This window comes from Bufo gargarizans, chromosome 1, assembly GCF_014858855.1.
Source record: "Bufo gargarizans isolate SCDJY-AF-19 chromosome 1, ASM1485885v1, whole genome shotgun sequence".
NCBI classification, from domain to species: domain Eukaryota; kingdom Metazoa; phylum Chordata; class Amphibia; order Anura; family Bufonidae; genus Bufo; species Bufo gargarizans.
In genome coordinates this window covers 291,815,076-291,837,807 of record NC_058080.1, presented here as the reverse complement: position 1 = coordinate 291,837,807, position 22,732 = coordinate 291,815,076, and the positions used below count along the sequence as shown (strand labels likewise).

The 22,732-nt window shown below is 42.8% G+C and overlaps 1 protein-coding gene across 1 annotated transcript in view; it reads left to right on the top strand.

Moving 5' to 3' along the window:
- Positions 1–22,732, top strand: part of EPHA5 (EPH receptor A5) — a 472,285-nt gene that overhangs the window by 366,754 nt on the left and 82,799 nt on the right. Inside the window, exons 6-8 of the mRNA XM_044278770.1 lie at positions 16,193–16,317; positions 18,315–18,474; positions 21,951–22,056. Coding sequence (XP_044134705.1) covers positions 16,193–16,317; positions 18,315–18,474; positions 21,951–22,056 — 391 coding nt within the window. The remainder of the gene's footprint in view (positions 1–16,192; positions 16,318–18,314; positions 18,475–21,950; positions 22,057–22,732) is intronic.

Here is a 22,732-nt window from a genome sequence, read left to right as displayed (position 1 = left end):
ATGGTATGTATAATATACTGTGGGATTATTGTGAGCAGCAATTGAATTTAATCAGTGTGGTTTACTCTGAAACATACATTAAAAATAGGAAAAATAAGTATGCAACAAGCAGAATAAAAAGTAAATGATGAAGTAAATAATCCTTTCTTGCTACTGTACAGTCGTGGCCAAAAGTTTTGAGAATTACATAAATATTGGAAATGGGAAAAGTTGCTGCTTAAGTTTTTATAATAGCAATTTGCATATACTCCAGAATGTTATGAAGAGTGATCAGATGAATTGCATAGTCCTTCTTTGCCATGCAAATTAACTTAATTCCAAAAAAAACTTTCCACTGCATTTCATTGCTGTCATTAAAGGACCTGCTGAGATCATTTCAGTAATCGTCTTGTTAACTCAGGTGAGAATGTTGACGAGCACAAGGCTGGAGATCATTATGTCAGGCTGATTGGGTTAAAATGGCAGACTTGACCTGTTAAAAGGAGGGTGATGCTTGAAATTATTGTTCTTTCATTGTTAATCATAGTGACCTGCAAAGAAACGCGTGCAGCCATCATTGTGTTGCATAAAAATGGCTTTACAGGCAATGATATTGTGGCTACTAAGATTGCACCTCAATCAACAATTTATAGGATCATCAAGAACTTCAAGAAAGAGGTTCAATTCTTGTTAAGAAGGCTTCGGGGCATCCAAGAAAGTCCAGCAAGCGCCAGGATCGTCTCCTAAAGAGGATTCAGCTGCGGGATCGAGGTGCCACCAGTGCGTAGCTTGCTCAGGAATGGCAGCAGGCAGGTGTGAGCGCATCTGAACGCATAGTGAGGCAAAGACTTTTGGAAGATGGCCTGGTGTCAAGAAGGGCAGCAAAGAAGCCACTTCTTTCCAAAAAAAACATCAGGGACAGATTGATATTCTGCAGAAAATATGGTGAATGGACTGCTGAGGACTGGGGCAAAGTCATATTCTCCAATGAAGCCTCTTTCCGATTGTTTGGGGCGTCAGGAAAAAGGCTTGTCCGGAGAAGAAAAGGTGAGCGCTACTATCAGTCCTGTGTCATGCCAACAGTAAAGCATCCTGAGACCATTCATGTGTGGGGTTGCTTATCATCCAAGGGAGTGGGCTCACTCACAATTTTGCCCCAAAACACAGCCATGAATAAAGAATGGTACTAAAACACCCTCCAACAGCAACTTCTTCCAACAATCCAACAACAGTTTGGTGAATAACAATGCATTTTCCAGCACGATGGAGCACCGTGCCTTAAGGCAAAAGTGATAACTAAGTGGCTCGGGGACCAAAACGTTGACATTTTGGGTCCATGGCCTGGAAACTCCCCAGATCTTAATCCCATTGATAACTTGTGGTCAATCCTCAAGAGGCAGGTGGACAATCAAAAACCCACTAATTCTGACAAACGCCAAGAAGTGATTATGAAAGAATGGGTTGCTATCAGTCAGGAATTGGCCCAGAAGTTGATTGAGAGGATGCCCAGTCGAATTGCAGAGGTCCTGAAAAAGAAGGGCCAACATTGTAAATACTGACTCTTGCATAAATGTCATGTAATTGTCGATAAAAGCCTTTGAAACGTATGAAGTGCGTGTACTTATATTTCAAAACATCACAGAAACAACTGAAACAAAGATCTAAAAGCAGTTTAGCAGCAAACTTTGTGAAAACTAATATTTGTGTCATTCTCAAAACTTTTGGCCACGACTGTACACAGTGATTACAATGTGTCTTTGCCACAGTATACACAGTTGAATTACATTGTATAGTAGTTTATCATCTAAAAATGTGTTATTTATGACATACTGTATTTAAAATTCTACATTTATATTTGTAATCAATAATTTGAGGTTTTGTTACCTATTTTCTCCTGATAAAGGCAACACCCCTTAAGTGTACATAATCTGCTGTATGGGCACAGCACAGAGCTCAGAACGGAGGGAGCGTCATTTGGCTTTTGTAGGGCATATTTGCTGGAATGGTTTTTAGGCATCATGTTTAGTGTTGATCGGGTGCTCGAGTAGAACACCTCTGGATGCTCGAGTGCTCTACCGAACACCCAAGCACAATGGAAGTCAATGGGAGAGCAAGCATTAAACCAGGCACCCTCTGCTCTGAAGAGGGGATTGTGTCTGGTTCACATGAAAAGGTCAGAAATTGATAGAAACACCACTGAAATGGTGCGGGAACAGCATGGGGAGGATGTCCCCTCCATCCTCCTCTGCATCTTGGACTCCCAGGTCGCTGCTGGGAACGATATTGTCTAAATAGTACGCCAATTTCTACAGACTGACAATAATATGCACAAAACCAAAGATAAAATCGATTTTAGAGGAAAAATTGTTAGGAAATATTCTTTGCTGTATATTTACTTGTATATAAAGTGCAAGTGCTGCCAAAAATTACAAGGAAGAGGCACTCCGATGCAATATATATATTACATAAAGGAATGCCTCATTCACATTGTCATACAATTGTTCAGGTAGTGGGACTCCTACACTCATAAAGCCTATGCACTAAGTGAAAGGGCTGCCAAAAATTACAAGGAACCGGCACTCTAATACACCCTTTATTACACATAAAGGAGGGCATCATACACACCCTTGAAAAATTATGATTGATGGCCTGCTGGTGACCCTCAAAAACCTTAGGAGCAAGAGCCTGCTGGTGACCCTCTAAAACATCAGGGGCAAGGGCCTTCTGCTGATCTGACCATCTAAAACATTAGGGGTGAGAGTCTGCTGCTAAGCTGACCATCTAAAACATTAGGGGGGGGGGGGTCTGCTGCTGATCTGACCTTCTAAAAAATTAGGGGCAAGTGCCTGCTGCTGATCTAACCATCTAAAACATTATGGGCGAGGGCCTGCTGCTGAGCTGACCATCTAAAACATTAGAGGCTAGGGCCTCCTGCTGAGCTGACCATCTAAAACATTAGGGGCGAGGGCCTGCTGCTGATCTGACCATGGAAAAAATTAGGGGCAAGGGCCTGCTGCTGAGCTGACCATCTAAAACATTATGGGCGAGGGCCTGCTGCTGAGCTGACAATCTAAAACATTATGGGTGAGGGCCTGCTGCCAAGCAGAGCATCTAAAACATTAGGGGCGATTATCTGCACCTGAGCTGACCATCGAAAAATTATGGTTGATGGCCTGCTGCTGAGCTGACCATCTAAAACATTAGGGGTGAGGGTCTGCTGCTGAGCTGACCATCTAAAACATTAGGAGTGAGGGTCTGCTGCTGAGCTGACTCTCTAAAACATTATGGGTGAGTGCCTGCTGCTGATCTGACCATCTAAAACATTATGGGCGAGGACCTGCTGCTAAGCTGACTATATAAAACATTAGGGGAGAGGGCCTGCTGCTGAGCTGACTCTCTAAAACATTAGGGGCTAGTGCCTGCTGCTGAGCTGACATTGAAAAAAATATGGTTGAGAGTCTGCTGCTGCTGAGCTGCCTATCGAAAAATTTATGGTTGAGGGTCTGTTGGTGAGCTGACTCTGTAAAACATTAGGGGCGGGGTCCTGCTGCTGATCTGATAATGGAAAAAATTATGGGTGAGGACCTGCTGCTGAGCTGACCATCTAAAACATTAGTGGCGAGGGCCTGCTGCTGAGCTAACCATCTAAAACATTAAAGGTGAGGGCCTGCTGCGGATCTGACCATTGAAAAAATTATGGGCGAGGGCCTGCTGCTGAGCTGACCATCTAAAAGATTAGGGGTGAGGGTCTGCTGCCAAGCAGACTCTCTAAAACATTAGGGGCGAGTGCCTGCTGCTGATCAGACCATGGAAAAAAAATTATGGGCAAGGGACTGCTGCTGAGCTGATAATCTAAAACATTAGGGGTGAGGGTCTGCTGCTGAGCTGACTCTCTAGAACATTAGGGGTGTGTGCCTGCTGCTGAGCTGACCATCGAAAAAATTATGGGTGAGGGCCTGCTGCAGAGCTGACCATAAAAAAATGATAGTTGAGGGTCTGCTGCTGAGCTGAACCGAGGGGAGCGAGGGCAGCCTAATAAGCATGTTGATATGATGGAGGAGAAGGACAAGAAAAGGAAGATTGAACCATATACCGTTTTTTGTGGTTGAAGGGGTGCATGGGAATACATTGCATTCAATACACCATAAAAGGCACATTTAAAGTGCCTTTATGTTCAGTTGCTTTCCTCTGTTGGATTAGAGAAATCAGGGGCAATCCAGGCCACATTTATTTTGATAAGAGTCAACCGGTCAGAATTTTCAGTTGAAAGGCGGATGCGCTGATCAGTTATTATTCCCCCAGCAGGACTAAATACCCGCTCTAACAAAACGCTGGCAGCAGGGCAGGCCAACACCTCCAAGGCGTAAAGTGTTCATACCACGTGTCCAGCTTGGACACCCAATAGTTGTAAGGCACAGAGGGATCATTAAGGACACAGACAAGGTCTTCTACGTACTCCTTCACCATCTTCCAAAATGTTTCCCTCCTTGTAACAGTAGGCCACGCATCAGGATGAGGGTGCTGGCGGGGTGTCATGAAACTGTCCCAGGCCTTGGAGAGTGTTGCTCTGCCTCTGTTGGAACTGCTGTGTGTTCCCCTCGTCTCCCCTCCTCGGTTGCCTAAGGAACTATGTACTTTATTTTAGCAATTTTTCCACAAGGACCTTCTGTATTGCACAATTTTGGTAGTCCTCTCCACCACAGGAATAAGAGATGAGAAGTGATGAACAACCAGTAATCGGTGTTGGCCAAAATGCGTACAACGTGAGGGTCATGGGAAAAGCAGCATAACATAAAGTCAACCATGTGTGCCAGAGTCCCAACAGACAAGACTTCACTGTCCTCATCAGAATGACTCTCAATCTTCTCATCCTCTTTCTCCTCTTCTGCCCATCCATGCTGAACAGATGGAACAAACCTGCTATGGGTACTACCTTCTGTAGCGGAGGCAACCAGCTCCTGCTCCTCCTCCTCATCATCATCCAATTCGCACTAAGAATACAAAATGAGGGTGGTCTGGATATCACCCTGTGTACTGTCTTCCCCCATTTGCACTTCTTCCACATGCAAAGCGTCCGCCTTCATTGTGAGCGTTTCAGTGGACACAGAAGTAGGGTGGTTACGCTAATAATAGCAGCGTTGCAGCACACCATCTGTGTTGATTCCTCAAAGTTGCGTAAAAACCTCACAGAGGTCAGACATCCATGCCCACTCTACCCTTGTGAAGAGCGGAAGCTGACTGGAAATGCGACAACCATGTTGCAGCTGGTATTCCACTACTGCCCTCTGCTGCTCATAAAGTCTGGACAACATGTGGAATGTTGAGTTCCAGGGCGTGCTCACGTTGCAGAACAGTCGATGGACTGGCAATTGCAAGTGCTGCTGCAGCGCTGACAGACCGGCGGCAGCTACAGATGACTTTTGGAAATGGGCACACACGCGGCGCATCTTCACCGGTAGTTCAGGCAAATTGGGGTAGATTTTGAGAAACCGCTGAACCACTAAGTTTAACACGTGGGCTAGGCATGGTATGTGTGTGAGCTTGCCGAGCTCCAAAGCCGCCACCAAGTTACGGCCATTATCAGACACAACCATGCCTGGTTCTCGGTTGAGTGGAGTTGAGCCACAGCTCAGTCTGGTCCCATATACTCTGCCCCAGCTCTAAAGCAATGTGCTGTTTTGTCACCTAATCAAATAAGTTTTAGCTCGGCCTGTTGCCGCTTCCCCGCTGCAGTGCTACACTGCTTCCAGCTACTGACTGATGGCTGGCTGGTGCTGCAAGATAAGAATTCAGAGGTGGACGTGGAGGAGAAGGGGGGGGGGGGTTGCAGCCACTAATGTAGGTTGTGGCTGAAATCCTGATGGAAGTAGGGCCCACAATCCTTGTCGTCGGTAGCACCTGCTCCATCCCAGGGTAAGACTCGCTCCCGGCCTCCACAACGTTCACCCAGTGTGCCGTCAGGGAAATTTAGTATCCCTGGCCACAAGCACTTCTCAATGTGTCAGTCGTTAAGTGGACCTTCCCAATATCGGTGTTGGTCAGGGCAATGGTGATGTTACGGGACACATGCTGGTATAAGGCGGGCAAGGCACACCTTGAAAAATAGTGGCGGTTGTGGACTGAGTAACGAGAGACGGCGGAAAGCCTCAGTGTCCACAAGCCTGAATGACAACAGTTCCAGGGCCAGTGATTTGGAAAGGTGCACATTTAGTGCTATGGCCTGTGGGTGGGTGGCTGTTTATTTGTGCTTTCATTCAAAGTCTTGGGGTATGGACATCTGTACGCTGCGCTGGGACACAGATGTGGATGTGCTAGCTGATGGTGCTTGTGAAAGTACAGGTGCAGGGCGGGAGGCATCTGGGCCTGCGTCTTGGACGGGGGATTTTTCCAGCATGTAGCACAGGGTAAGAGGAGGCAGTGGTGTGACCCACAGACACTGATTGTGGACCCAGGCATTCGGCCCACCTATTAGGGTACTTTGATGCCATGTGGCGGATCATGCTGGTGGTGGTGAGGTTGCTAGTGTTCACGCCCCTGCTCATTTTGGTAGGCACTGGTTGCGAATTACAATTCTTTTATCGTCCACACTTTCATAAAAAAAGTGCCAGACTGCGGAACACCTACCCTTGGCAAGGGATATTTCCGCAAGGGGGTGCTCCGGGGAACAGTTGCGGGCCTGTTTGGTGTGGCCCGCTTTCTCCCTTTTGCCACCCCACTGCCTCTTCTAGCCTGTTAAGGAATGGCGATGAAAAGAGCATCTTGCAATATCTGAGTGTTTGATTACTTGTTTGCAAAGACTGTCCGTGGTGGGAGGAAGGAGGATCAGGGATAGGATTCTGTTGACCAGACTCTTGGCTACTGAGACTAGACTTTGTGGAAGACAGGGTGGTGCTTAACCGACTGGAAGCATTATCTGCTGCAATTCAACAGACCACCTGCTCTCACTGGTCTGACTTTGAGAGGGGTGTCTTGCACCGCCCTGCAAACTGGGACAAGCTAGGTATCATGGATGATTGTGTTTCTTGTGCTCTGCAAGCAGGCACAGTTTCACCGTGGCCAGGGCCACAGACTCTGCATGCTCTGTCAGCAGCACGGCCACTTCCCCGTCCCTTACTGCTCGACTTCATCATATTAAATGGTATATATGCTTGCAAGTATGTCACAAGTACAGTAGCACCGTTTTTTTAAGTGTTTGCGCAATTGAATTACAGTCGATGTCACAGATATTTGAGATGCTGAAACGTTATACAGGAGAGGTACCACAGGTAATGGCGTTGCTATTAACAGCAGCTAAGAAAAAATTACAGTCAATGTTACAGATATTTGGGATGCAGAAACGTTATACAGGAGAGGTGCAACAGGTAATGGCGCTGCTGTTACCAGTGGCTAGGAAAAAATTACAATGTCACTGATATTTGGGATGTTGAAACTATATACAGAAGAGGTTCCACATGTAATGGCACTGCTGACAACAACGGCTAAGAAAAAATTACAGTCAATGTCACAGATATTTGGGATGCAGAAACGTTATACAGGAGATGTAGTGCAGGTAATGTCATGGTCCGCAGCGTCTACGGAAAAAGTACACTGGATGTCACAGATATTTTTAGTATGCGCACACGATAAACAGGAGATGTAGTGCAGGTAATGTCGATGTCCGCAGTGTCTACAGAAAAAGGTACACTGGATGTCACAGATATTTTTAGTATGCGCATACGTTAAACAGGAGATGTAACGCAGGTAATGTAACTGTTCGCAGCGTCTACAGAAAAAGTACACTGAACGTCACAGATATTTTTAGGATGCGCAAACGTTATACATGAAATGTAGTGCAGGTAATGTAACTGTCCGCAGGGGACACCATCTACGGGAAAAGTCACTGGATGTCACAGATATTTTAAGGCTGCGCACATGTTACACTGGAGATGTAGCGCAGATAATGTCACTGTATGCAGCGGCCAAACAATTGCAAGTTATTTAGCAGAGATTGCGCTAAAAATATATATTGCTGCCAGATACAGCAATAGTCCTTAAAAGGACTTTTGGGTCTCTAACAATTGCACGCAATTTAGCGCAAGTTTTGCTAATAATAAATATTGCTGCCAGATACAAAAGTCCTTAAAAGGACTTTTTGGTCTCTACAATTGCACACAATTTAGCGCAGGTTGCGCTAAAAAAAAAATATTGCTGCCTGACACAACAATAGTCCTTAAATAGACTTTTAGGTCTCTAACACCAACCCTGCCTAACAAAAAAATTACATTAAATTCCCTACAGTATCTGTCCCTTCTACAGCACAGCTCTCCCTGACTAAGACTGAGCCGAACCACGTGTCATCGGGTGCTTTATAGCACCCGATGAGGCATTCCGGCCAGCCAAATACTGTTATGCAAGTAACCAACATGGCTATGGCATTACAGTAAGGCCGAATGCAAGCGGCCGTGGAACACGGACGTGAGTTGTCCGTGGTATCCCAGCCTGGCATCCTACTGACAGCAGAAGCGCACAGCGTCATTGGTTGCTATGACGCCGTGCGCTTCATTCCGCCACTGCACTACAGTAATACACTCGTATAGATCAGGATGCCAGGCCGGGATACCACGGACCACTCATGTCCGTGTTCCATGGCTGTGTGCATTCGACCTAAGTGGCAGTACCTACCAGCACGTTAATTGGCTGCGTAGCAGCCAAAAAACGTGTGGGAAGGAGACTCGAGCATCGCGCTCGAGCACACGCTCAAACCGAACTGGTGTTTGGCCGAGCATGCTCGCTCAACACTAATCATGTTGCATTTGCGGAGATCCTGAGGTACCAGTACAGAGGAAGCCCCAATAAATGGGCCCATTATGGAAATTTACACCTCTGTACAGTTTGTGTAGCAGATGTTGGGAAACAAATGAAGCTCTGTTTTTGAAAGATTTATGGGGTCATTTAACAAACTGATGTAAATTAGAACTGGCTTAGTTGCCCATAGCAACCAGATTTAGATTCCATCTTTCATTTTTGACAGCTCCTTTGGAAAATGAAAGGTGGAATCTGATTGGTTGATATAGGCAACTATGCCAGTTCTACTTTACACCAGTTTGATAAATGACCCCATTAATGTTTACATCAAGAGGCATGATAATAGGTAGTAGTTGTGTTTGAGGGTTTTCTGGTATTTCAGTTTAGAAGCATACGTAAACTGTGCATAATACATAAGGGTATCATATTTTTCGGGGTGAGGAATGCATTAAAAAAGCTGTTCTGTCATCCTTGTTCAGGTTTCATTTTTGTGGTGTCCACCGTGTGGTACGTTATGTTACCCTTATTCTGCGGGGCAAAACAATAATAATACCAATATCTGCAGTATTCTTTATGGTTTACCACTTTTACACATAAAAAGCAATTAAAAAAAATAATAATGTTGTGCATCACTATTTTCTGAGAACTATAGTTTTGTTAAATTTTTCTCTTGATGGCGCTGTTTGAGGGCTTATTTCATGCTACTGATTGACTTGACTTTTTGCTTTTATTTTATTTTTTGGGAAGCAGGATGAAGAGTAAAGCAACTCTTCCCTTACGTCCTACCAGCAGCACAGATGGTGTTAACCACCCCCATGGACTGGCAGGACTGGTGGAATTATTAATGAGCCCAAGTAAATAAAACAATTAAACAATTAAGTATCTCCTATAAAGGAGGGAATCACCCCCAGCCCACTGTGTTTTTTTCTGTCCTCCCGGACAGGTGGACTGGCTGTTATCCCCTCTTTCTAGGGGAGCTTTCTCTTTTCCCGGGTGCCTAGGGGTTTTAGCTCCTATTTTTTTCCCCTTGGGGAAATATTTTTCTGGGCTTTTTGGCCAGTCTTCTCTTTTAGCTCCTTTGGCGGGCAGTTTACCTGCTGTCGGCTCTGAGCGTTTGTGCTTTGTTTTCGCATCCTCGTTTCAGTTTGCCACGGCCGTTGGGTGCCGCCTTCTTCCGGAGGTGGCGTCGGAGTGGCCTCTGACGTCACTTCCTGGTTTTCCTCGCGGCGTGTTTCACGTTCGCCGGGGATATTATTGTTATTTATTTCTTTCCTCCTGTTGGGAGGATTTTTTGTTATTCCTTGCCCTGCTAGGTGGCATCGGTTTATATGTTTATATAGTGGTTATTTTTTTCCCCACCTGGGGCGTTTTTTTTTTCTTCTGGGTCCAGCCTCTTCCCTATTTAAGGAAGCATTGTGCACGGTCTCTGGCTGCACATGCTTTTTAGCTTGCTCCAAGAGTCCCTATAAGCTGGTGTTTTCTCTGCTTATTGGTGCTTTGTTCTTCGTCTGGCCCTTTTTTTTCAGCTTCCTCCAATCTGCCATCTTACCTTTTCTGCTTAGTAACATTTATTTTTAATATACAAATATTTTATTTGTCTATTCTTCCCACAGTGACTCACCTGAACCAGATCAGAAGGTGTCTCATGACGACATTCTGGCTGCCTTCAAGACAATTAACCTGGCTACGGATTTCATGTGCGATACTGCGCAGCTTCAGCTAAAATTGGTGGCCAAATCCATGGCCCTTGTCTCAGCGGCCCGTAGGCATTTGTGGCTTAAGCCTTGGGTTGCTGACAACTCCTCTAAATACAACTTATGTGGCCTTCCCTTTGAGCCCAGCCGTTTGTTCGGCTCGGAGCTTGATAGAATTATGGAAGGCCTATCAGATAAGAAGGGGAAGAGTCTTCCCCAACAGTCCTCGAAAGGACTGGAGAGATCAGCGAAGGGGTTCAAAGTGCTCTCGCGAAGGAGCCAAGGATATAAAATCCACCTCCTGACTACGGGCCTCCTCGAGGCTCTTGGATGACTCCCGTTACTCCTGCCATCCTGCCAGTAAGCTTCCCCATTCCTCTGTCTCATCTACCCATCAGGGGCCATCTCTCCCACTTTAAGGAGATTTGGATCCAGAATATTTTGGATCCCTGGGTCGTGAATATCATCTCTGAGGGGTATTTAATCAATCTCATCTCTCTTCCTCCAGACAAGTTCATCAAGACCAAGCTCTTACAAGCTGCTAAGCAGTCGGTTCTGGAGGCTTACATTCAGGACTACATCAGCAAGGGGGCTCTGTAAGAGGTTCCGGCAGGGGAACAGGGCTTAGGGATCTACTCACCGTTTTTCTGGTTCCCAAGATGTCAGAAGATCTCCTGATGATTATCGATCTGAGGTATTTCAATCGGTATATAAGGAAGGTGAAGTTTCGTATGGAGACCATCAGGTCAGTGGTTCACGTTCTCAATCCTGGGGACGTGATGGCAACCCTGGACCTCAAAGATCCATATCTGCACATCCCGATTCATCCTGCTTCAAGGAAATATCTCAGGATCGCAGTCCAGGTTTCTGGTGTCACCAGACACCTTCAGTTTGTTGCCCTTCCTTTTGGGATTTCTTCTGCCCCTCACACTTTTACCAAAGTGGTGGTTTCTGTGGTGGCAGCTTTAAGACTTCAAAGACTAAACATTATTCCTTATCTGAATGATTGGCTTTTGAAAGCCTGTTCTATAGCGGTCCTAACCCACCATCTTCATGTAGCAATCTCCTTTCTGTTTTGCCTGGGTTGGATCATCAGCTGGCAGAAGTAGAACGTGAGCTCGTCAAATTCGGTAAGATATCTAGGCTTCATAATCGACTCAGTTGGGATGTCTCTCCAGTTGACTCCAGAAAGAAGATCCCAGAGACAGAACACAGCAAAGTTCCTATCCGTTCCTTGGCGAGTCCCTATTCAGACTCTCATGAAGATGTTGGGGCTCATGTCAGCATGTGCTGAAGCAGTCCCTTGGGCTCTATGGCACCTCTGCCCTCTACAGTCAGAGGTCCTCTCCAAGTGGAATGGCAGGCCTTCCGTACTAAACTCCCTATGCTCCCTGTTTGGCGAACTCAGTATTCCCTCAGATGGTGGTTCCATCTTTTAGATGGGAAGTCTATGACCCAGCCAACCTGGATCATATTGACAACAGATGCATCCCAAGTAGGCGGGGGCGCTCACCTAGACGACTCACCAGTTCATGGAACCTGGTCTCCTCAGGAGCGGCTTCTCTCATCCAATCTCCACGAGATTCGAGCTAACCCTCATTCATTTCGCCCCTCAAATTCGGGGCAAAGATGTGAAAGTCCAGACAGACAATATGACTGCAGTACTTTACATCAACAAGCAGGGAGGCACAAGATCACTTCCCCTCCTATGAGAGATTGGTGTGATTCTGGATTGGGCAGAGTCAAACCTTTCCCACTTATCTTCGATCCGCATTCGAGGCTCCCTCAATATGATAGCGGATTGGCTGAGCCACAGTCTTCCAACAGTGGAGTGGTCTTTACATCCAGAGATATTCAAGCAGATAGTCCTCAAGTGGGGGATGCCAGAGGTGGATCTTATGGCAACAAGGTTCAACGCCAAGGTGGAGAGGTTTTGCTCCCTTTACAGGGAGTTCAACCCCCTGGCGATAGATGCTCTGTCAATATCCCGGAGGTTCAGGCTTACATCTTCCCTCCGTTTTCCATGATTTCGATGGTATCCATCCATCAGGATCAGGCCTCGGTGATAGCCATCATACTGTTTTGGCTGAAGAGATCCTGGTTTACCCAGCTCACCCAAATGAGTCGAGAGCAATATTGGAGGCTCCGCCATCAGCAGACCCTGGTGTCATGGGACATTCACCTCTGCTCAGATCTGCACAGGTTCAACCTGACAGCCTGGAGGTTGATCAGTCCCTTTATAGAATAGAAGAGCTTTCAGAGTCGGTCCTGAGAATGCTGTCTCATTCAAGAGCGGATTCTACCAAGAGAGCCTACTCATGAATTATGAGGATATTCTCATCCTGTTGTACCTCAAAGGAGGTGGCGTCTGCAGGTACGCCCCTCTCCGCCATCCTTGAGTTCCTGCAAGACGGCCATGACAAAGGCCTTGCTCCATCTACTCCGAGGGTTCAAGTTTCAGCCATCTCAGTTTTCCTCAACAGGTCTTTTTCTCAGGACCCGCTCATCAAACGGTTCTTTAAAGGAGCTGAAATATTAAAGCCTACAGTACTGAGACCCATTCCTCAATGGGATTCATCAGTAGTTCTCAAGGGCTTAGCATCACTCCCCTTGAGCCTTTGGAGGAGGTGTATTTAAAGTTCGTCACATGGAAACTTGTTTTTCTCCTTGCAGTGACTTCGGCCAAGAGGGACTCTGAGCTTCAAGCTCTCTCAGCACATGAGCCCTATACCATCTTTTTGCAAGACCCGGTCCTTCTAAGATTTCTCCCGTACTTTAGCCTAAAGTTCTCGAGATGCCTCCAGATCTATGTGTTTGCCGGTAAGTTTAAAGACCGTAAGGCATCTAAACCATCCATCAGTAGATGGATTAAGGAGGCTATTAGGAAATCCTTTGTTTTCCAATCTCTGGACCCTCCAGGGTTTGTGAAGGCCCATTCTACTAGTGCTGTAGCTACTTCTTTTGCCGAGAGGAGTCTTCTTCCTCTCGACATGATTTGCAAGTCTGCCTCCTGGAGCTCTGAATCAACATTCATCTCCCATTATAGATTGGATGCCAGATTAGCTGAATACTCTGCCTTTGGGCAGACTATACTTGATTCTGCCAGGCATGAGGGCCCTCCCTAGGGGTTCTTCTTGCTATCTCCCCATCTGTAGGATGTAAGGGAATCATTAATTTCCAACGATAATTTGTTTTTCCAGCAGCACACATATATTCCACCCTAGTAAGTCTAGTTTTTTTCTTACCATAACACAGTGGGCTGGGGGTGATTCCCTCCTTTATAGGGGATACTTAATTGTTTATTGTTTTATTTACTTGGGTTCATTAATAATTCCGCAGGTCCTACCAGTCCACAGGGGGTGGTTAACCCTATCTGTGCTGCTGTTAGGACTAAGGGAAAACAAATTATCGTTAGAAATTAATGATTTCCGTCCTTTTTTTTTTTTTTGTATGGCTTCCACTGTGTGATAAAAGTAACGTGTTGAATTTAGTCTGCTAAACACTATGGCTACAGAATTGCGAATTATACAATTTTTTTTTGCATTTTTGAAAATAAATTCATGTTTTTACTTTCTCAGAGTCATAATTTATTTTATTTTTCTGCCAATGGTCTTGTGTGAAGGCTCATGTTTTTTTAAGTAATATCTATCTATTTATCTATCTAATATCTATCTATCTCTCTATCTATTTATCACACCGAGTAGAACCTTATGGCTGCAGAAAATGCATAGTATGATTTAAGTGTCAAACTAAAGAACAACTTTCAGAAGAAAATGGACTGTTTATGTTGTTTTTTTCCAGAGAAATATTAGAGCATAGTTTAGTGAATGTGAATGTGGAGGGGTCGTCTGATATACTATGAAATCTGCCCTTGAAGAATTAATGACCTTTTAAAACAGGTTCCTGTGCGATTGCACTTTTTTCTTTCTATCATATGGTATCCAGTTGCAGACTTTTAAGATGGAATGATTGCAGGCTTTGTGCGGATGCTGAGATTAAATTACGTTCTGTTTGAGAAAGAAAACTCCTAAATACTTTTACCTTTCTACTCCAGTGCAGTTTATTGTAGCGCAGATGTGCATTGGATACAAAGACACTGTCATCTGAATACCTTGGGGATCGATTTGATATACTTAATTGGTCTTTATCGCACAGTTACACTTTAACACTTCTATTAAAGAAAGCTCAAAGGGGTAAAATTACCAGCTTTATCAACTACTCTCGGTATAGTGTTTCTTCTTTTAATGTTGGTTTTATTCTGGGTCTGTAGGAACATTGGGAAGAGGTGAATGGTTTTGGTGGATACACAGCCACGTGGTCATTCTTTCTTTAGGTTTATGTTACTATTAATGAAATGTGCACTTGCAGATGGCAGTTGTAACTGAATGGGAAAAAAATGATTACAGCTTTTTTTCTGCCATTGTCAATGCAGTCTCCTACTTTTTACAGTTTGCTGTTATTTTATTGCATAATCTATTTGAGGCATTGATTTCTATACATATTGAAGTTGACGTTTTCCCTACAAATATTTCTCACCTTCTAATAGTATAGATGATAAATATATGATCTTCTGGAGTTTGACTGATCCTCAGGAATCATGAGAACATGCTTGGCAGGGGACTTAGACTACTTTCACATTAGCGTTTTGGCTTTCCATTTGTGAGACCTGTTTAGGACTCTCAACAGAGGTCCAAAATGAATCAGTTTTACTCTAATGAATTCTGAATGGAAAATTATCCGCTCAGAATGGATCAGTTTGCCTCCATTTAGTCACCATTCCACTCTGGAGGCGAACACCAAAACGTTGCCTGCAGCGTTTTGCTGTCCGCCTGACGAAGTTTTCTCTGACACAATCTGGCACAATAGAAAACGGATCCGTCCCCCATTGACTTTCGATGCACTTCAAGATGGATCCATCATGGCTATAAAAGACATAATACAACATGATCTGTTCATGACGGATGCCTGAAGTTGTATTATTGTAACTGAGGCGTTTTTGCAGATCCATGATGGATCCGCAAAAATGCTAGTTGAAAGTAGCCTTAGGCACCAGTCTCATGATCTTGGGGGAGGGGGTTCTCAGCAGTTAGGTTCCCAGTGATCATCTTGTGGATAGGTGAGAAATGTTGTTTGTCAGCGAAACTATTTCATGTATATATAGACAATGAAGTGCTGTGCCTTTTTTATTATTTCAATGGACCTCTTTATCTGGGACCTTGTCACTGCCACCTGGTTGCTTTATCTATTGGAAGTGCTTCTGTCTTGAATAGATAGATAGATAGATAGATAGATAGATAGATAGATAGACAGGTTTCTTGGGCCCACCAGAGGATAGAATATTCTCAGGGCCGAAATCCTATATCATCAATAAAATTTAATAGGTTTTTAAATCACAGAACTAGACTCTAGTAGCAATTGATTAGCTTATAAGACAGTTTTTTTTTTCTCCTAGACCTTTGGGGCCCACTATTATTTTAGATTAGAGACTGGACCCACCGGAGGATCCTCTGGTAGTCTCCTGGACCAGTTCGATCCTGGATAGATATGAGATAGATAGATAGATAGATAGATAGATAGATTAAAAAAAAAGAAAAAAGGTGCAGCACTCCAAATTCATTGTAGCTAATGTTCAATTCCTCACTATGAAACCTTTATACTACTTGCCGTTTTACTATAACTAAAAGCAAAAAAAGAAAACACTTAGCTCCCAATGATTTTTTGCTTTCTATCCACAGCTCCTTCTCCAGTCACTCATGTGAAGAAAGGAAAAATTTCCAGAAATAGCATTTCCTTGTCTTGGCAGGAACCCGAGCGACCCAACGGTATCATCCTGGAATATGAGATCAAATACTTTGAAAAGGTCTGACCTTCTGTAATGTACAACTATATCTTTGTGTTATTTGCTCTCACTAACTCTTCTTGGTTGGGGAGCCGTCAACTACATAGGGAAATTGATTACTAATTGATTGTGTCTGCAGTAAATTACCAGGGTGACTTCCAGTGTGTGTTTTTCATTAGTGTTGGCACGTTGGCTTGGGAAAACACATTAAAAGTTCAGGTCGGAGATATTGGCAGACTTTGCTCATCTGAATAAAGGTCACTCTAATGAATTGATATAAAAGATATGATGCTGCTCTTATGTATTCTTTTATAGCCTATTGTTACACTGTGGTGGAATATGGGTCTCAGACAGTAAAGGAAATCATTTTGCATGTAAAAAATTTACTTAAAATGCCGACTATAAGTCATTGATTATTTTGATAAAGCTGGAAACAAAACACAGGAAATGAAAGTGTCTGAAACGTGCTAACAGTGTGTACATCTGGAATTTTTCTCTCCTCCTGTACTATGCCAGAGGCAAAAGCAATTATGTGATGTGATAAGAGAGTCTTACTAAAAATGAAGTGATATAAACTGTTACGTTGGAAGTGAGCAAAGCAGACAAATCAGAATGGAAATCTGCAGTTTAATACATTTAGAAAGAGAACTTGAAAAATACAGTTTTAGAGTCTTAGAACATAGGGTTAAACCAATTATGCAAAAAGTTAGAATGGGTCTTCTAGTCACCTGTATGCATGGGTAACTGGTGCAGATTTACTATCTATGGAATTGGCTATCTCTGACAGGACCATAGAAGTGCAGTGGTCACACATGCATAGCACTTCTCCATTCATAGGGGAACCTCTAGTGATTGATGGAGGTCCCAGTGGCTGGACCCTTAGCAGTTATACATTTGTCACCTCTTCTGTGTATATGACAAAGTATGGACCTTAGTGACTATTGCATGTTGGGGATGAGTGCCTATATGGAAGCCACTAACTCTACAGGCAGTCACACCATCTTCACAGCCATATCTGTGCTTTAAGTCCCCTGTGTGAGAAAACTGCATTAGAAATGTTTGTCATTGACCTATTGGCAAATCAGGTGCTGCAGTGCCAAAGGTAAACTGTCAATTGCTAATCATTAAATTGAAGTGGACACAAATGTCTTGCACTTTCTTTTTTTTTATTCATAGTTTTTTAATGGAATTTATAGCAAACCAGCGTTAACATGAATGTTGCAAAATAGATCCTTTCCATCATCTGTTAAAGTGTATATAGTGCAGGGTAGGCAATTATTCAGTAATAAGACAGAGGCTCTTGTGTATGCCTTGTGTATGTCTGTTTTTTTTATGTGCCATTTGTGGGTTGTCTGCCATCTTGATTCACTGTTCCCCTCAGATATGGTTTTCTTAATAAATCCTACATTTCCCATCATGTCTGCCTTTGCAGAGACAGAGGGGACAGAGTCAACACACTGCACTGCTCTATGTAAAGACAACCATGACAGATTAGTGACACAGAGCTGTTGTCCCTTCACACTGCAGAGTTTCCATGTTCTTATATGTGATGCAGCTTGAGCCTGTCTGCCCTCTCCTCCCTGTCATCTCTCTCTCTCGCTTGTCAGCTTTCAGGAGGCAATGAGACCATAGAACTACACTGGAGAGTCAGCACACACAGATAGTACAGACAGGCAGTGTGAGTGAGGGGGTTTATATAACTGCACCTATAATGGGGTCCATTAAGTCCTGCATGCACAACTTTTGTTTCTGATTCAGAAATCTTCCTCTGAGCGAAAACCTAATGGACCCCATTATAGTCCATGAGGTCCAAAGGCTTCGTTCGGCTCAGTTTTGTGCCAAATCTGTCATTTCTGTACTCCTGCTTCTATAATGGAGCAGGAGAATGGAAAGGCTGAACGCTGATATGAACTCAGCCTTAACTGAACTAAATTTAGATCATATGGATCAAATCAAAGTTGTCATTTTTTTCCCATCATTGTAAAATATTTCTGTTTTCTCTCTATATATAAATAAAGGACCAGGAAACTAGCTACACAATTATCAAGTCCAAGGAAACAGAAATCACAGCAGAGGGACTGAAGTCTGCATCCTCCTACATATTCCAGATCCGAGCACGCACGGCCGCAGGGTATGGTGCCTTCAGCCGTAGATTTGAGTTTGAAACCAGCCCAGTGTGTAAGTCATTTTAATTACTGTCAGCTCATGTCCATGTAATGGTTAGCGGAAAGAGTCAGCAGATCAATACCATAACAGGGAACTGTCATTCTTATAAAGCTCCAGATTTCCTCTCCCAGGTCCCTTGCATTAAAAGAAGAGACCTCATTCGTGTCACTCACTTGGATAAGTTAACATGCTGGATCTTGCTTTCTCATCTCATTTGATGTGGGAGAAGGGGGTGTAAATATCATGTTTTTAATACCACCTCCCCCACCTCACATTAAAACTGGAAAATTCCTCTTTAAAATATCACTTTTTTTTTTGTAGATGTCAAAGAAATATATTTTGCGCAAAGGTCAAGTACATTTTAACTGCTTATTGTATAAAACTAAGATTACAACAAATTTTACACCATTTTTTTTTTTTATAATTGCATTTTTCTCATTTTGAGCTAAAAAATAATTTTTTTAATTGGTCTTAATTAAAAATATTGAGCCGTTATGTCACAAAGGTTTAACAGTTTTTCTAGCTGTGTGACTCCTACTTTCACTTCGTGCCGGTCATCTAATAACCCTAATCTCTAAATTATTAGGAGGTCATAAACACTTATTTAATCCACATTCTTATCAGTAAGATAAGTATTGTGCTTTAATGAGTGTTTATAAAGTAAGCAGAGATAAGGAGCCCGTCAGCTCTCTGCCTGACAGAAGAGACAGAAAATTCAGATCCTGCTAATAGAGCATCTTAGCTCTGTACAGAGAAAATTACTCCATATTTTGAATTAAGACCATTTGAAAAAATAGTTTTTACCTCATAATGAGTACAAAAAAAATCCCCAAAGGTGTACATAGCCCTTAAGGACCAGCATCATTTTCCCCGGAGTTCCAGCCATCATAATTTTTTCTTCAGTTTAGATATTAAATTGACCTTCAATTTGTGAGATGAGTTATAGTTTCTATAGGAACCATTTTGGGGTACATATTATGTATTAAAATTGTAATTCTTTTTGGAAGGGGAAAGAAAAATACAGCAATTTCAACATTGTTTTTTATTGTATTTATTCTTACAGCGTTTTACATATGGTAAAAATAACATGCTAACTTGTTATACTACGTACACAATAAAAACGCATTTAAAAAAAAAATTGCTTTTGTGTCGCTGCACTCCAAGATCCACGACATATTTATTTTCTGATGGCATAAATGTAGGAGGGCTTGATTTTAGCACAATCATTTGTAGTTTTCATTGGTACCATTTTTATAGCTTTTTATTCCGTTTTTAATAGGTGTGATGTGGGCACAATTCTGGTATTTTTTGTAGTTTTTAGTATGGGATGAGATGTATTAAGGTTCCTACCTTTTGCAACAGAAAATACTGTCAGTTAATGTGGGTAAAAAATGGATTTACTTTCAGGGTGTGGCTTAGCACAAAGTGTTATTTCACAGTATTTGTTTGTTCATATTTGGGAGACTATTTTTTAAAGACATTTGTATTTATCAAACTGGTGTAAAGTAGAACTAGCTTAGTTGCCCATTTCAGCCAATCAGATTCACCCTTTCATTGGACCACCAATTGGACTCCTAAGCATAGATAGCGTAGGGATCTAAGTGAATAAAATTACAAGTTATATTAAATATTGTTGCCCAAAAAAGTATATACAGTCAGGTCCATAAATATTGGGACATCAACACAATTCTAACATTTTTGGCTCTATACACCACCACAATGGATTTTAAATGAGATGAACAAGATGTGCTTTAACTGCAGACTGTCAGCTTTAATTTGAGGGTATTTGCATTCAAATTGGGTGAACAGTGAAGGAATTACAACAGTTTACATATGTGCCTCCCACTTGTTAAGAGACCCAAAGTAATGGGACAATTGGCATCTCAGCTGTTCCATGGCCAGGTGTGTGTTTTTCCCTCATTATCCCAATTACAATGAGCAGATAAAAGGTCCAGAGTTAATTTCAAGTGTGCTATTTGCATTTGGAATCTGTTGCTGTCAACTCTCAAGATGAGATCCAAAGAGCTGTCACTATCAGTGAAGCAAGCCATCATTAGGCTGAAAAAATACAACAAACCCATCAGAGAGATTGCAAAAACATTAGGCGTGGCCAAAACAACTGTTTGGAACATTCTTAAAAAGAAGGAACGCACCGGTCAGCTCAGCAACACCAAAAGCCCCAGAAAACCACAGAAAACTACTGTGGTAGATGACCAAAGAATTCTTTCCCTGGTGAAGAAAACACCCTTCACAACAGTTGGCCAAATCAAGAACACTCTCCAGGAGGTAGGTGTATGTGTGTCAAAGTCAACAATCAAGAGAAGACTTCACCAGAGTGAATACAGAGGGTTCACCACAAGATGTAAACCATTGGTGAGCCTCAAAAACAGGAAGGCCAGATTAGAGTTTACCAAACGACATCTAAAAAATCCTTCACAGTTCTGGAACACCATCCTATGGACAGATGAGACTAAGATCAACTTGTACCAGAGTGATGGGAAGAGAAGACTATGGAGAAGGAAAGGAACTGCTCATGATCCAAAGAATACCACCTCATCAGTGAAGCATAGTGGTGGTGGTGTCATGTCGTGGGCATGTATGGCTGCCAATGGAACTGGTTCTCTTGTATTTATTGATGATGTGACTGCTAACAAAAGCAGCAGGATGAATTCTGAAGTGTTTCAGGCAATATTATCTGCTCATATTCAGCCAAATACTTCAGAACTCATTGGACGGCACTTCACAGTGCAGATGGACAATGACCCAAAGCATACTGCAAAAGCAACCAAAGCGTTTTTTAAGGTAAAGAAGTGGAATGTTATGCAATGGCCAAGTCAATCACCTGACCTGAATCCGATTGAGCATGCATTTCACTTGCTGAAGACAAAACTGAAGGGAATATGCCCCAAGAACAAGCAGGAACTGAATACAGTTGCAGTAGAGGCCTGGCAAAGCATCACCAGTGATGAAACCCAGTGTCTGGTTATGTCTATACAATCCAGACTTCAGGCTGTAATTGACTGCAAAGGATTTGCAACCAAGTATTAAAAAGTGAAAGTTTGATTTATGATTATTATTCTGTGTGGGAGGCACATATGCAAACTGTTGTAATTCCTACACCGTTCACCTGATTTTGATGTAAATACTCTCATATTAAAGCTGACAATCTGCAGTTAAAGCACATCTTGTTTGTTTTATTTCAAATCCATTGTGGTGGTGTATAGAGCCAAAAATGTTACAATTTTGCCGATGTCCCAATATTTATGGACCTAACGGTATCAGTCTTTTCAGCATCTCCTGCTCTATAGCATGCTGCCTTTAGATTCTATTCAACATGATAGGTACCCTATAAATTTTTAGTTGGAGGAATGTTTTTACCTACACAGTATTGAGAAAAGCAATAATCTAAGCAGATTATCATTTGACTGGTTTTGTAAAAATTGCATGAAACTGAAACCATAGTCTTTGTTTTCTGCCTGTCTATTCAGCATTTGCAGCAACTGGTGATCAGAGTCAGATTCCTATTATAGCTGTGTCAGTCACTGTGGGGATTATTATTCTGGCCGGAATGGTTGGCTTTCTTCTCAGTGGAAGGTATGTGGAATTGTATTGAAGCTTCCAAAATGTTATATATTTGCGCTTTATGTATTGCCAAATATATTTTACATCCATTCTAAATTTTGCTACGTCGGGTGCAAGTTCTGCAAAGTAAAAACATGTTAAACACTTTAAAACTATACAGAATGTAAATAAAATAAAAACTTTAGTTTAAAAAAAAAATATTTAGTCTCAGTAAGGTCCCTTTCACACGAGCGATTTCCACGCGTGGACTCGCAGCATGAGTCAGCTAGAGCACCCATCCTGACCTCCCAGCACTGTCGGGGTCGCATAGCATTATATTGATTTATGACGCTACGTTATGTAACCCTTAATGCTGTCAGTCTTATTCAATACTTTCCAGAACTATAAGGGTTACATAGCATCATAAATCAGTATAATGCTATGCTACCTCACCTGGGAGGTCAGGACGGGTGCTCTCGCTGATGCAGGCTGCAAGTCCAACGCGTGGAACTCACTCATGTGAAAGGGGTCTAAATATGTGATTGCGTTATAATTTTTCTCACTATTGGTTACTTGTTGGAAGTCTATAATTATGTTATCCTTAGTGCAATTTAAATCAGATTCTATTTATTGGGCTTAGTAGCGAGTAACAACCTCAAGATTTAACAAGGGTGTTGCAGATTTACTAATTCTGTAAATTTAGACAAGG